Source organism: Pleurodeles waltl, chromosome 7 (genome assembly GCF_031143425.1).
Source record: "Pleurodeles waltl isolate 20211129_DDA chromosome 7, aPleWal1.hap1.20221129, whole genome shotgun sequence".
In the NCBI taxonomy this organism is placed as follows: domain Eukaryota; kingdom Metazoa; phylum Chordata; class Amphibia; order Caudata; family Salamandridae; genus Pleurodeles; species Pleurodeles waltl.
The window spans coordinates 508,802,129-508,818,983 of NC_090446.1; the positions used below are offsets into that span (position 1 = coordinate 508,802,129).

Genomic DNA, 16,855 nt, shown 5'->3' on the forward strand with positions numbered 1-16,855 from the left:
TCAGCAGCAGAAGCGTGATGTCACAGTCATTCTGTCACATCCCCAATCAATCCTGACAATGGGGAGGTGGACAGCAGCAGCAGAAAAAAAAGGGTCACAAGGCAATGAGCGGTGACGGCACGGCATAGTGAAGCAAATGTACCACCATCCCGCAGCCTCAGCACCCACAGATCCACCCATCAGGCATCACAGCACTTGGGTGGGCCCCCCATCTGGACTCGAGTCCAGCTCCCCTGCCCTGTCTCTGCAGCAGGTGTCGTCAGGTTCGGGGGCTGCAGACTTTCAGTGGACTGCGTTGGGGCCAAGGGGGCCTCAGCATTCAAGTGCTCCAGCATAGCCCCCAACTTTTCCAAATCCCTCTCAGCATATTCATCAGTGTGCACTATTTTCAACCTCTGCTCCTCTGCTACGCCCCATTCACGCTATAAAAACATATTCAATGCCCTATGAGTTCAAGGCTGCAGTTGAGGAAATGGTAAACACCCGTCTTGATTATGGCTGATGTTTCATCATCGCCTTACCAGAAAATTGAGTCACCTCATTTAGATTAGTTCTACATACTTCCACCAGGGTTCTCAAAGACAGTGAGGAGAGAGACCACATTACCCCTGCACGTGTGCCTTAAATGGTTCCCAACTGAGGCATGATGCAAGATAAGAATCACCACCATAAGTATTAAACACTGGACCTTTAAATTCTACAATGTTTGTGCCAGGAACTATCCCTTTCTGAAGACTTGCCCCCTTCTTTGCAAAGACAGACAATATATTTCTACTCCTAATTTCATGGAAAAGTGCATTCCTCACAGATCCTTCTCCAGCAATGTTTAGAGAATGTGGAACTCCTTCCCTCTCTTCTCATATTCAATTGGCACCCTCTTATCAGAGCATCAGCTGCCAGGCCTTCTTAAATACAAGCTCATTGAAAAACATCTGAGCCTGGCCTTAATCCTAGGAACAATTTATAGTTCATCAGGAAAATCTTGAAAAACAAAATGTAAATGGCTTAGGCAAGAGTTAGTTGTTCAATAATCAAGTTTTTCGTTATTTGATCACCTTGAAAAAGCCCTAGGCCTGCCCACCGCCATAGGACGAAAAATGTGTTTGCTGAATTTCTGTAACCATCTACAAGCAAACATCTTTGTGTATCAAACCTTGAATTCGAAATATGTGTCACAAAATTTGATCAGTGAACAACTAACTCTTGCTTAGCTCTTTTACAAGTATGCTAAATCTTTCTGTTATTGTGGCAAATGCATGCTTCCACTATGCGTTTAATTTGTATCTAAGCACAAGGGTTTTAACCTAGTCGGAAGCCTCTCCGCCACTGAAATAACCTACTATAGATAATAAGATATTATAGGATATAGGGATTTAGCCAATAGCCCTTTCGTTTTTGCACCTTGCCATAGTGGTCTCTGTTACGTACGTGAACTTCTTTGAGTGAGGGTGTACTCCTTGTGAAAGGGCAGAATGCCAACACACACAATGAAGTTAGCTAATGGCTGAAGTGGGCTGGCCCACAGCCCATGCTGTAAGCTGTAGAGGCCAGAAGAAAGATGGGAAAGGCACAATAACAGACCCATGGATGAAAAGGGATGGCTAAAGTCCCTATAATTAACCACATAATACATATAATTTATTTAAAATCGAAAAGGTCTTGGTTAACACAGACGTAAAAAAAAAAAAGAGCTTCAGCCAATAAAGTGTAGTATCGATCATGAAACTCTTGATTTGATGTGCCCAGCACCGAATCAATAACAGCTTGGAAGATGATGACAGTCCAGCATTATTATTTGAAGAAGTAATTAAGAAAGGAAATCTCAAGGGATGAGGCTTCCACGCCATTCAAAATGGCAGCACCTCCTTGAAGCTCCAATGCCCTGCAGAGCAATTTACCTCCCGACTACCTTTCCAGTCATGCCTCTGAACTTTGTGACATTCTGCCACCAGAGGCCCCGTGCTTCCCACTCTCCAGATGTCCTAGACGTCCCGGTGCTGTGGCACTGATTTCTCTTAGTAAAACATGGGTGCCCACCATTTTTGGATTTCTTCTGTGGCCCTCGTATTATTAACTCACAAGACTGGCCACATGTTCATTATCTTCTGGGCAGCCCTCCAGGCCCTATTTATCGTGCATGTCTTCACCATATCCGGTGCTTATTTTCCCATGGAGCTGAGGCGGTGATTCGAGCAGTTAAGTGGGTGGCCACCATTTTGTTAGGATGTCACCTGCTTTTCCAATATATTTTGAAGTCTTTATATTAGTAACTTTACTCCTGGCCTCCTATTCCTTCTCTTCAGAGCAGCTCTCTATAATCTCTTTCTACTGCCTGTCATGACATGGGGCAGAGAGGGTGTTTTCTGAAATAACATGGGTGTCCATCAGTTTGTCAGTGTGCTGCCTTTTCTGTCTTTTTTTTGTCTGTTACTCCTTCTTACAATCTTCGAAGGCATGCCCTACATACTTTGTTCTGACATGTAACTTTTTTATTTTAATGTTACCATAAATGTGTCTACTACTTATGCAGGAAGATACCTGACACTCATTTTCTACTTCTGTACCACACACCAGTCATTCTTTTGTTGCATGGGTAGAACCAAAGTTATTGAAAATACTCCTCATTGAACTGCGCACTACGCAAAGATGGCCAGTGAACCCCTTACATCTGCCAAAACCACCTCATCTAGCACAAAACATAAAAGGGCGAAAAATGATTCCTCCTGGCCAATTCTGTCATCTCATAATCCAGTTTTGGACGCTATGCTTTACCGGGTGAAGGGCCTAAAACCTTTTATGTGTGCCACCTATTAAAAACTTTGACATGTCAGTTATTTGCAAGATGTGGCCTCTAAGATTCCTTAACTTGAGCAATAAATCCTTAAACTCAAACTTCATATGGAGGACGTTGAAAACAGGAATTGTCGCGATAACCTTAATCAATATGGTTTTCCAGTGGCTCTTAAAGGCGCTGATCTACTTTAGTTTGTGAAGAACTTTTCCCCCAAACTTCTTGGTATTCCTGCTACTCCTCCTCTTAATATCCAACATATTCATCATATGGGTGGTCTGTAACATCATTCATCAAAACCTTAAGGAATCATCATGCTATTTCTTGAATTTACTGCCCTTCTATGCGCCTTGAAAGCTGTCAAGTTAAGATTCATCTAGTTTGGTCTGGTCATAGTATATTCATTGCTCAAGACTTCTCCAATGCCACAAATGCCAGACGAAAGGAGTTCCTTGCTTTATGACCTCAAATGAGGGAGTTAAACATATGATACAGCATCCTTCACCCTTGTATTTGTAAAAATGATTTATGAGGGCACCTCCAGATCCTTTGAGGATCCTGTCAAATTAAAAATATTTCTTCAGACTGTTACTTCTCATGCTATGGGTCCTAATGTTCAGAAATCTTAAGAATTTGTATTTGCGCTTGTTTTCTTTGTTTCCTATGTTTTTTAATATTTGACTTTTCTTCATAACATCTTTATTCTCCCTCTGCTGCTGTTCTTCTTATGTGTCATACACATCTTTTCATTGCTTCTTTTTTCAGATCTGAATTTTTATCCTTGATTTGTCTTTTCTTCTACCTCTGTATATTACCTTTCCTTTCCCTGTTCTGCTTTTCCTCTTATATTTATGTAGTGAGTGCATATATTTAATTCAATGTCATACTTCATTCATGTGTTATGCTATGTTTAATAAATGGTGTCATTTGGTTCCCCCTTTTCGTTTCTGCAGGTTGTCACCCATGTACCTCTACCCCTCATCTTGTGTAATCAATCTGTTTAATGTTGACAAAAGATACTTTCTCATTTGTCTTAGATAAATTCCCAAATGGTCTTTTTACGAGAAACTCATTGTTACAATATAGAATCAGTTAAATTGAAAACACAGTTTGTTGGCCAGTTCTTTTCCCCGAGCTACTGATCATAAAGGTGGTACTACTATTCTCTGCCACAAAACACTAAAAGTAAAAACTATCTACGGAATGTGACACTGATGGTTGATGGGTATTGGTTGATGTCATTATTTATAATAAAATATTTCTTTATGTAACTTGTATGGCCCAGTCAAACCTGATTTTTGGCATAATATTAAAATAGAACTTGCTAATATTGGTAGCCCCAATATCATTATAGCGGGTGATTTTAATCAATGGTTGGATCCCTTTGTGGTTCGTAAATCTAAATGCATATTTCAACTAGACAAATCCCATAACGTATTCCGATCAGTCACTGCATCTCAACCACTATTTGGATGTTTAAAAAACTTGCAATTCTGATCAGTTTGAGTTTACTTTTTTTTTCCTAATGTACTTCATGCAATGTCTAGAACTGATTATATTGTAGTTACCAAGTCCTTACTCCCTTCTATACAATCATCTGAAACTGGATTAATGTTTAATCTCACACCATGCATCAGTAATATCCTCCTTTGATCTCTCTCATGCTGACCCGAAAATGGGCAGATGGAGATTTAATAGCTTCATATTATCTGATCCACATTTTATACATGAAGCTACTGCATGCATTCTGGAATTTTTTCAAACCAACCAATCTAGTGATACTTCCATTTCTAATGAATGGGATGCTCTCCCTCTATTTTACAAGACTTGATCAAAGCCAAATCTAACCTCAATAAACTTGTTGCATTTGATGCAGGTAACATCCTGCTTAAAATAAAATCTAAATTTTATGGGAGGTCAAAATAAAGTTGGTAAAATGTTGGCTAACCATTTTAAAATAAAGACAGAGTGTAAAAATATAGGCTCCATTCTTAATGAATCCACTAATTCCACTTTGATTTCTGATTATGACACCTCCAACGCCTTCCAATCCTATTACGAAACATACACAGAAGATACCATCCCATCAGAACCTAATCTACAGCAGTTTTTTAATGGCATCTCTAAACCTACCTAATTTTCACACATATTTGAACAATTAGGAGGCCAACATTACGTTCCAAGAGGCTTTGGATGCAATCAAATCCCTAAAAAGAGCTAAAGCACCTGATCCTGATAGATTTTCTATCTAATTGATTACTCCCCTTTCTGCATTTTTTGACCCCAAATTATAAGAGCGTTGCAATTTGTTTGTTTTCAGTTCGAAAACTAGTGACTTGTTTTTAGAAGCCTTAATTGTTCTTATCCCTATACCTGATAAAGACCCTGCCCTAAATAAATATAATCAGCCCATTTCATTGATGAACTTTGATTGTAAATTGTTTGCCAAGATCCCGCTTAGAAACTGTTGTACTCCTTCTGGTCAAACCTGATCAATCTGGCTTTATCAAAAGCAGACTTGCTGCAGACAATGTCAGGCTGTTCTCTAACATTCTCCCGCTGGCTGGAAAAATGACTACTGCTCTTGCTACCCTATCCCTGGATGCTGGAAAAGCTTTTGCCCACATAAATTGGCAATTCATGTTCACTACTCTTCACTTGTATTGCTTTGGCCTCAAATGTATCTCTTTTTTAAAATTACAATATACCAACTCTCATGCTAGTATTTTTGTTAATCGTTTTTCTCCTTATTTTACTTATTATAGAAGTACTAGACAGAGTTGTCCCCTTTCCCCTTTACTGTTTGTCCTTTGCCTAAAACCATTTATTTTAATGTATATGTTGCAATACACTTATCTCTGGATTTAAACAATGTTCCCTATAGATTAAATTATATGTTTATGCAGATGATGGTCTAATATATATGTACAACCCCTGAACATCCTTTGATCCTTTCATAGAGGATATTACATTATATTCCAGTATTTCTAGCTATAAAATATTTTTTTCCCAAAACTGAAATTTTACCATTGAATTCCCTTTGTTATCAATGTATGTTCACCACTATTAATTTGACATGGTATCCTTCTAATATTAAATATCTTGGTGTTTGGTTCGCCCCTGGTATATCTAACACAATTAACCATAATTTTTTATTAAAATCTAAATTACATACACTACTTTTTGCTTCGTCTCCTTTACATTTATCATGGTGGGGTACACTTGATACCATCAAAGGGATGATTCTCCCGCATGTACTTTATACTATCTCTATGTTACCTTTTAAGATCTCTAGTTAATATTTTGCGCAAATTGGCTCCATATGTACGAAATTCCTATGGAACAACAAACAACCACGTATTGCCATCTCTAAACCTAAATGTTCAAACAGTGAAGGGGGTGTACGATTTCCAGATTTTAAACTGTATCACTCCGCTGGTCTGATTAGGCAATATTATGCTTAGATTAATGATTTTCAAGTCATGCCCATTCCACAACGGATTACATTTGACAGATGCCTACTGAATGTGTTTTTCATTTCAAGATATCATTCACACCATTTACTGCGCACATTGCTTTTTATTAGTCTTGATTTTCCACAATGTTTTAATCTTTGTTAGTTTGGTATAAAAAGATTTCTTAAAGTTAGTCATAAATCTTTTTACTTCAGACACTGGAAGGAACAGGGTATTCAGTCCGTTTTGTGACAGATAATTCTGTTATACCTTTTTCTAAATTACAACTACAGTATCATTTACCTACCTCCTATTTACAGAAATAGGAGTTAATTTCCTCTGCTCTTCGTTCCTTTTATGTCACACATCCATTCCCCCCTTCGCCAGTTGTACCTTTGCCTTTGACACCTTTGGATATGTCCACCATGATTCTATTCCCAAAGTGGCATATGTATATAAAACATTGTTAACACCAACTCCTTTTAGAACTAAAAGTTCTCTTGAAATAATATGGGATGCAGATCTATCCATATCACTCGCTGGACAATTCTGGGGCAGAATCTGGTGTAACAAATTCAGTACCGCCAAAGTGGCTCGCATTACACAGTCCTTATTTTTTCCATATAATAGAGCTGGTATTACTGCAAAATGTATTTCTAAATTTTACCCATCTGCTTCTTCATTATGTTGGTCATGCTCTACATGTAATGTTTTTATAAGGCGTTTATTATAATATCGTTCTCATGTTAAAAAGTCCAGGACCTACATTGGCCTAAATGTTTTTTAAAAATCATATGTGGCATACTGCACACATTCTTTCGAAATGTTTTCTTATGTTCCCTTGCACCTCACCATGACCATTTCTCTCCTAAACCACTGTTGTTTGATCTTTTTATTGCACTTGTTTTAATGCTATACTTTCTTGTTGGAAAGATTTTGCTCAATTACCTATGTTAACATTGTGGAATCTTTAAATGTACTGAACATAGAATACATACTGTTTTTTCAATGATGTTACCTCAGATGAAGATTAAATCTGATTTGTATTAGTTAGCTCTGACTTCTCTTTTCTCGCACTCTCCATTAACTTAATCACTTATCCTTCCCTCTACTTTCTTCTTTCCCACTCTTCTCTCTGCCTTCCCTTACTCCATTGTCCTTTCTCTTTCCTCTATCTTGTTATATAAAGTAACCAACCATTCTTTTTATTTGAATTTCTCTCTTATAATTGCAATACTCTTTGATGTATGACTTTCATGTCATTGTTTCCACGTTAAATATTGTTCCTCCAATAAACCTCATTTTAAGTAGCTCGAAAACATCCACTAATGTATATAAGGCGAACAAATCACTTACATCAGTTCCCTGTTTTGCTTAAAATACCCAGCTTTCTTTTTGTTTTGAAAATTCGAGTGTTCTACTTTCTCATCTTTGTAGACCTTGTATCTTGATGCAGCTAAGGCCAGTAGTGTGAAACGTGTTAAACAAAACTGAACCAAAACCGAATTGATAAGGTTTGCATAAATGCTCAAAGTGTGCCTGCCTTGCTCCCAGCCACTGCTCGGTCGCCCAGTGTGTGGTTCACACCTGCTCTGTATAGAGCTGTGAAGCCCGGCTGAGGAGCTTTCACTGTATTAAATGACTAAGTAGTAGTACAAATGCATATTTCTCCTGTTGGCAGTGTACCTGCTGCAGGCCGCTGCACCTGATGTAAGTAACCGGATTCCCCGCCCTGAAAGTACACACTGTGAGGAATGCACCTGTGAGTGACCGAAACCAGGGCCTAAGCGGGGAGGCTGAGCCAGAGAAGCCAGAGAACAAGAGCGTTGCAATGCACACGACGTGTTTCTGAGGCTGTGCCCAGGTAGCCTCTGCTTATGTTTCACAATGTACTGCCTGCCATTTCCTTCTGCTTTGAAACGCTGTAAAGGGCAGGTGATACTTGTAGTGTCCTGCTGGACACGTTCTAGTGTTTTGCCAGCCACTCTGCTGAGGGCTGGCCTTCTGTCTACACCCCACACCACCCAACACAGGCGTCATCGGTCAGGTGACCCTGGCAATAAAAAGGCCGGGCGCACGTGCCCAGGGCCAGTTACACCTGTGCAGTATTCACTTTACTGACTTTGGAAGGAGGAAATGCTTGGGTGGGGTCTGTATGTAATCTGGCTCGGTAAAAGTCCACCGCTGAGTTACGTGCTGCTCTGAAGATCACATATGTGAGTCCCAGTAGGCCGGGTTGACTCTGCCTTTCATCCTTCTCAGGTGGATGAATGGAGAGCAATTTAATTTAGTGAATGTAACACTTGTTTATTATTATTTCAGACAAGAACACCCAAATAAATATTACATTTCATTGTACATTTATTAAACATAAAAACAAGTACAAGCCAAAGTAAAAAAGCCCATTCTTTTAATACCTCACGTGTCCCATTATCCGTATAAATTGCATGTCTTAAAAACAATGCCGCTACCGTTGCAGTCTTAAGGGTCATTAACATGAAAAGATACACAAAAGCATTCTTCACCCTCCATTTACCTTCATCTTTTACCTGGGATTTCAGCTGCCTTTTTATTTCTCTTTAAAAATAAATATATAAATACATAAATATATGTACTAACTAGTTTAGATCCGCCATCCGCATCTGTAAAAGGTTTGCGAGGAGCCACTGGCATACCTCTCTCCTGACCAAAAAATCCCAATTGAAATAGCAGTACGAGTCAATGCCACAACGGTTCGATCATAAACATTAAATACATGCTGCTGCTTCCGCACTTTGTAATTTATTGATAAAATAAGACAATTATTGTTTATGTTCAGTAAAGAGTATCAGACTGTAAAGATAATTGATAAGGCTTCTCCCACTAGTACCTTTCTGAGATAATGTTAAATTACCAATCTATTTTTTTAAGGCTCTGTCGAGAGAGTGGTAAATAAAACAAATATGAAAATAAGAAGGTGCAAATCACTTTTATTTCTATAATGGAAGGGACAGCAGCAATTTGGTATGTATGTGTATACAAGCAAAGAACTGTAGAAAAATACTGGTAGAGGTTAAAAGGTCAGGTGACAGCTGTACTGTCAAGCCAGACCTAAATATCCATGTAGGTTATTGACAGCCTTACTCCTATCTGTGATTCTGCCAGAGATAAACATCATAAATTATCTAGTTATCTAAGACAATTTGATAGCATGTGTGTGCCTTTGAAAGATTAACCTCAGGGCAACTGGTCAAATAAACGTACTTCTGGCTTCCAACATGTGGGCGGGGCCAAAGCCCATCTCCTGGTGTTCTCACATAACAATCTGGTGACAGTCGTGCTGTCAAGTCAGACCATAAAAAGTATTTCCCCAAAAGAGAAAAATAGAATGACAAAAGCAAAGACAAGCACTGGCAATGTCAATAGGTCTGGCATTAAAGGAATGTTGTATGATAATGTGAAGCATTACAAATAAAAAGCATTGCAATGGACGTGTATTTGTGTGAAAGCAAAGAATTGTAGAATAACATTGGTGTATGTTAAAAGGTCAGATGACAGTTGCTCTGTTATGCCTACCCTTCTCTCATCTGTGCTGCTGGCAGAGAAATACCGTAAATTATCTAGTTATCGAAGACACTTTAATAGCATTACAATTCCATGTGTGTGCCCTTGAAAGTACAAGCTCAGGCAGCTGGATAAATAAAAAAAATGGTTACATATGTGTGGTGGGCAAGGACTTTTTTATGGAAGCATGAAATTTCTGCCCAATCAAAACATGTACTTCTGATTCCCAACATGTAGTCAGAGCCAAAGCCCCTCCTTAGTGATGCCCACATAATTGTCTGGCAACAGCTGTGCTGTCAGGCCAGACCATAATGATAGGCTCAGGGGAAGAGAACAAACACAAGATGGGACAAGGAAAGCAACTGAATATGAAGCAAGCCAATGAGGGTGACGATACAGCCAACCAATAGTAAGCAGACTCATGGACCATGTTACTCTGGGCAAACAGCATAGCAGCAAGCACATTGAGCATGGTGAATGAACTGGCCCTGGGAAAAGAATCGACCCCATAGCCACGGGATCGATTAGGCCAGGTGGAGGAGTCACATTTGCAGCCTGTATGGATTGACAGACGGGAGTGGAACATTAGCCAACCCTCCATCCAAACTTACAGGAGAGCAATTGCCTCTGGGCAACAATAACCTCACAGGCCAGCAAGCAGGGGGAACATTGGCGGCCATCGCTGAGAAGGGATATCAGGGTTTAGTCTGGAAGTCAGAGCACATAGAAAGTCTGATCAGGTAGACGAAGCCTAGAGGGGCGGCGGGACACAATGGGCTCCCAAATGCAATCTTTAAATCTGATTCAGAGTACTGAGCACAGTACTTCTTGCCTCTCATCATCACCGCTGCTTATGCTAACCGCATCCCAGAATCTTGGAGAGGTAGAATCATACACACCATTTTCAAAAGTGAAAATCCCGCCCTACCTTCGAACTACAGGCTAATAGCGCTCACCGATATAGAGGCTAAGCTATATGGCTCCTGCCTGCTACGTCATCTTCAAACCTGGTCCGATGAGAACATGCTTCTCCCAAGATACCAAACAAGTTTCAGGGTAGGCTTGGGAACGTCAACAAACTTAATCACACTCTTCCTCATGTGGAAAAGGCCAGCTACAGGAAGGTGAGCATTAATGCATGTTTTGTTGATCTTAAGTCGGCTTTTAACCGGATCCCCTTGTGCGCTGGCACAAGTAAAGACTCCCCTGGCCCTTGACCCAGAGAAAATCAGATGTCTACAATATGTTGATGACATGTCACTATTGAGTCATACTCCATGAGGCCTGCTACAGAGCCTATCAGCGTTCAAAACCTTCATGGACCAGCATTGCCTAGAAATAAACCTGGCCAAAACAAAACTGATGAGGCTCCTTGGCGTGTACCAGAAATCCTTTAACTGGTTCCTTAGGCGATAAAAAAGTAGAGGTGGCTCAATCGTATAGATATTTGGGAGTCTATCTCGAACCACACTTGAAATGGAAACACCATCTGCTGTCAATCCAGGCAAAGACCCACTTGTTAACTTAGAGCTTCAAATTGCTTAAGAGGAAGCTGGATTGTCCAAACTGGTCGCATCTTTTAAAAATTATGTCACCCCAGTTGCTCCCAGCCATTTAATAGGGGACTGAAGTGCTGCAGGGCCGGAAGATATCCTCATTAAGTACCAGCCAAGTTAGAACTTACAAGGCCGTCTTTAATATACCGAAAAGTGCCTCCCGCCCATGTAAGGTTGGAGATGGGCTTAATAAATCAGACCTTTCAGCGCCAGGGAGCCTTTCTCAAAGCGTCTTGGAGATTACGGCTGGCAGAGAATACCACTATACTCCATTCCTGCTGGCAAGAAGTTCAGGTTCAACAAACCAGCAAAAGAAAAGGCTCTTGGGGAAGTTATTTGAATCAAGTTATTAACAGCCTGGGCATGGGAGACGTTTGGAAAAGTGTAGCAGGGAAGTCTGAATTCTACAGATTAGTTAATTCCTCAGTTCATTCGCTTTCTTTCATCACTAACAAAGCTTCCTTAGCCAAAAGATGGCATGCCTGGGCTGCCTTAGGGTCCTATTTGTCTCTGTCTTCTCAAGGCTACTTAGCTGAACAATTTTCGAATCAAACAAAACAACAATTCTTGCTGTATCACATGGGTTTTTTCGATACCAAAGATGCTCGCCCATCCGGGAAAGAGCAATAGCCTGAGCAAAACTGCCACCTTTGTGGATATAATCAGGAATCATTGTTGCATGTTTTTTGCATTTGCTCACATTTAGGCCTAGAAGGAAGGAAGCTGCTAAAACATTTCTTTCTATCTCACAACTTCCGTTCCTGCAGACCAGCGGTAATAACTTGGCTCAAGCTTTACTCAATTTCTTTCTGTTGTTAAAACTGTTTCAAAAGAAATTGACCAAGCCGATTTGGGATACTCGCTGTCATTCCTAGTGTTGCGGTCAATTCATCCCCCTAAGATTTTAGTCTTAATTCCTCCCCCGTCCACGCTTGTTTTGAGTATATATGCTCCATCAGTGTCCGGTAAGAACTTTTTTGTAGTCTAACTAGATCACTGTTCTAAAGCAATCTTGCCTGACTTGCTGTGTTGAAATAAGCCTTTCTTCTTGTTTAATTTGTGACCTTGTATCAACCCACTATGATTGCACAAAGGTTTTGAATGCTTCCTCTTCTTAACTGATTTGCTGTGTTGAAATAATTATTTGCAATAGCATTTCTTCTTGTTTAGTTTGTGGCCCTGTGTAAACCCATTACGGTTGCACAAAGAAGGTTTTTAATATTTTCTCTACTCAACTGACATGGAAGTTTTACTTATTTTAAGGTATTTATTATTTCTATTGCATTTGAGATATATTGTAATGATTTTAAATAATTGTACAATAAACTACTACTACTACTCAATACTAAGCAGTGGGTGAGCTATATGTCTCTGTAAGTTCATGGTAAGCACACAATACCAGGTAGCCTTGATGTAAAAAACAAGGGGGCTAAAACACTCTGCCTCAATCTGTTCCCATGGGGAACTTTATTACTTCTGTTTTTTCTCCATTACATAGACTAGGGCCATGATTTTGAGTGAAGAGTTACCTTGTATTTAAATGCAGCATGGAGTGCTATGAAAAAACAAAGCATTATTGTTAAAACAGATGAACCGTGGGATGTTTCCATGATAGACAAGAGTGTTCCAAAATGAAACATCAGCCAACCGCTGACACTCAATTTACATAGCAGCCAAGTGTCGATATATGACCCGTGAGTCTTTCAGCCCCCCCACCCATTACCAACAGCACTTTGCTTTCTTGCATGCAAGCATATTTGTACCATGTAAAACTTAAAACTACTGGTCAGCAATACAATGCGCCCTTGGCTAAATCTGGGCTGACTGAGGGGTACGGGCGGTGGGGGGGGGGGGGGGGGGGGGGTCACAATGATGGAAGGTATATTTCACCCACTCAAATGTCTATATTCCAAAATTATCTGAGCATTTAGTTAGCAAAACACCATTGTACAAAGCCATAATAACAAAGAAATTAGTTATACGCAGTGCTTATTAAAAAGTATTAGAGTTTCCGCCACAACAAATAAGTAATACTACCGCCTGATTTAATAGTACTTAACTGACAGCTCTAAGGAGCCTCCGATCTGCGGGGCGCACAAGATGCCAGCGGCGAGTCCCTAACTCGCGGAGCAGTCTTTCCAGCTCATAGGCACTGGCTGCTTCGGGCAACTTAATACAGCTTTAGGGTTATCAAAATATCACCCAAGCACCTTGGCAATAAAGTCAAAACAGTTGCCGGAACACGCTTCTCCCTTTACAGCTCACCAGAGGAGCAGAGCTTTGTTGAGACACGAGAATACTTTACGTGTAAACTGGCAATACCCGAGTCTGTGTCACGTGAACTATCGGTGGTTCAGGGCCAGCGGCGTCTACTTCACCTCCGGAGGCCGGGTGAATATTAACCGACATGTCAAGCCTTCAGTCAGAATCAGTATCCGGGAAACGGGCATTCTGAATTAGGCTATTCCTGCGTCCTATCTGAGCGGGGTCAAAATATGCAAGACATCAAAGGGTGTGATTTCTAATTTCCAGCACAACCTGGGCGAAAACTTTTCCAACTACACATCCCGAGACCTTGAGGGCGGTCGTCACTGCCGAAACGAGTGAAGTTCTAAATACGGTTGCACATCAAACCTTGATAGAGTCTACCTACTGAGCCAGATATCCAGTAGTACTCGAACCCTTGCCCAGCAGATGGCTCGGCGGCCTCAGCAGCAGGCACATTATTCTACTAAGCTATTTAACCGGGCCGTGGAATAGTGGATTTCAACTTAAGTCCTCGAAGATTAAAGGCACCCAGCGCACAGAGCCTGGGCAGTGGGGGAAAACTCGGGGTTCAAACGTTTTCCTATCCGCTGAATAACAAGGCTCCCTAGTCTTGATTCTGCACCTCGCCTCCTCGTCCACCCTACGCTCACTGCCTCCTTATTTGAATCTTGTGGATTCTTTTTTCATCCCCTTTTCTCCCTTTGTTACTGTTTTCCCTTTCATTCTCCCTTTTCTGCAATTTACTTGCTCTGCATCAAAGTATGAGGAAAATAAGTAGTTGTCTCCAAAGTAAGTTTCAAGGTTGCCCTCCTTCCACACTCACTGGCACAAATTAAGGACTGAGGTTCGCGCTAGCGATAAAGCAATAGCGAAGGCAGAGACTGCGGGGGGGATTCTACTAGTTAAAAGCAGGTACAGGGTCTGCAGCTTTTGATTTTGTATAGTGTATGCACGTAAAATACCGCGCGCGATGGACAGCTCTTCCACATCTCAATAACCCCCCACCCCGGTCCGTCCGTTTTCCTCACCTTGATGGAGCAGGAGCAGCACAGCTGCGAGGGCGCGCGCAAGACTCATCGTCGATCACGGCGAAGGAGTGGGTAAGGGGTTCCCTCTCGGTGGCACCCCTCGATTATATCGCCCTCGAAAAAACGGGGGAACTTTCGGACGTTCCAGGCGTCAAAACCAGGGGCTTCTTTGGCTTTCTTGGGGTGCAAAATTAATTGGTCGCCTTCTCCGAGACAAAGCAGGTGTTCCCTTGACTGAGGGTAAGGGTGGTAGATCCAGGGAGAAAACAAAGGAAGGAAATGTATAAAATACAAAAAAAAGTTAAAGGAGCGCTCCTCCGCGTATGAAGCGTTGCGCCCTACACCGAGAGGAGGAACAGGTGGAATGACGGCAGGGTGGAGCCTGGAGCCTGATACCTGAGGTATCGGCCCCGCCGGCAGCCTCCCCGCCCCGAGCCACGCCCTCCTGCGCCTGAGCTGCACATTCCGGCCTCCTCTCGGAATCAGCCCTTCAGCCGAAGTTCTCTTAATGCAACATTGTACCTCAGCACAACAGGTGCGTCTGCGGAAAGGGGGTGGGTGGGGCTAGGTGCCATATCGGTGGCGTAACTCCTAAAAACCTATCCGTAGTGCAAGCCCAATATCCCGCGAGACTGCACAACAGGGCGTAGGGTAGCATAGGTAACAGACTTAGCAGTGCGTCCCAGCTACCTATCCAGATTGTGATGCAACAGAAAAAACAGGGAATTCCTTCACTACGCCTGTTTATACACAGAACACTATACAAACGCCCAGTGCTTAATTTTTTTTCAATTAGGTACAAGGTCTTTTTCTTACCAATCTGCCTCACTGCTGTTTGCCTCAGGTGTTAAACTCCAAGGCTGCCCGGTTTTATTCCACCTCACACTTCTTTCTTCTACCACCTTACACTTCCTGTCACTATTAACATGTGTGCTTATCTTGCCAATCACTGAAAGATCGAAGCTTTATAAACGTGCACACTAATGTTCATTTGAAAATGCTTACATGTACTCACTATTCACATTTTACATTTACACTTTCTTACACTTGTTGAAGTAACGTATTTCTTTTCTTCAGGTTGCAGTTATTATGGAAGGCTGAACGCGTATCCACGTATTTGAAATGTATATTCAATTTTTAGACAAAATCAGGCTTTTCAAGACTGAAGTAGCTGGAGTAAAAGAGTACAACTTGTGTATTAGTTTCACTAATAGTAAGGCCTGAGAAGAGAACATCTTGGCATGAATGTGAAGAATTAATGAGCAGCTGAAGTCTCTTATTCATCATGTACCAGGAACTTGAGTCGCTCAAGGTCACCCAGACTGTCCAAGTTCCTGGGATGAGAAACCTAGGTGATGTTACAATTTATGAGACTGACTCAAAGATCATTGGTCTCTGGAGGAAAAGGAGAGATAAAATTAATGCTGAGGTTCTGTTCCTTTTGATTAATGCTTACATTGTTAGAAGTTAAGGCAGATTCCCTTAGACTTCAAGGGGTACAGACCTCTTTGCTTCCTTTGTTCTTGCAAGTGTGAGGCTTTATGCTAAATACTTTCTTTTTTTGTAAGACTTCTATTGAAGTTTTCACTATGCTAACACCATCTCGCATTCCCGAATTGACTTAAGCCTTTATCCAACCTTTCTTTAGACTCATTTTTGAACCTCTCATTTCATATTTAGAACTCTGACTAGGTGACTTTAGAAGTATTGCCTGTTTAAGAGGGAGAACAGGAGCTTCTTTATGCAACATCTGTTTCTAATTCTCAGCTTGTGTATTGCTGTGATTGTAATTGCGCCGTATCTTAACCTATTGAGACTCAGTCGATTGTGATATATTTCAGCTTGCCAGGTGAAATTCTTTGTTTTTCAATATTCTAATGACTTGCTTATATATCTGATTAATTATTGATTCAGAATAAATCAACTTAACTACAATAATCGATTCCTGGTTCTTATTGTTAGGCCACATGTGTTTCACTGGAAATTAAATTGTAACTCTTATGTGTACCTTGACTAATGTAAAAAGGCCCATCGGACAAGAGTGTAAAATCACGCTCCTGCGCGTTCTCCGAGGGAATCAGGCAGTACCCGAGGGACCTGTCTTTTAGGTCCGTATGTGGGCAATTTTGTTTTAATTTTGTAGGCCTGCTTTATTATCTGATGGGCCAGGTTTTACTATTGATTTCCCTGATATTACCACAAACATTGCCTGTG

The 16,855-nt window shown here is 41.1% G+C and overlaps 1 protein-coding gene across 1 annotated transcript in view; it reads right to left on the minus strand.

The window, feature by feature from the left end:
* The window catches only part of PRSS8 (serine protease 8), a 130,237-nt gene extending 115,164 nt beyond the window's left edge, over positions 1–15,073 (minus strand). Inside the window, exon 1 of the mRNA XM_069244213.1 lies at positions 14,642–15,073. Coding sequence (XP_069100314.1) covers positions 14,642–14,690 — 49 coding nt within the window. The 5' untranslated portion in view covers positions 14,691–15,073. The remainder of the gene's footprint in view (positions 1–14,641) is intronic.
* Positions 15,074–16,855: the final 1,782 nt, after the last annotated feature.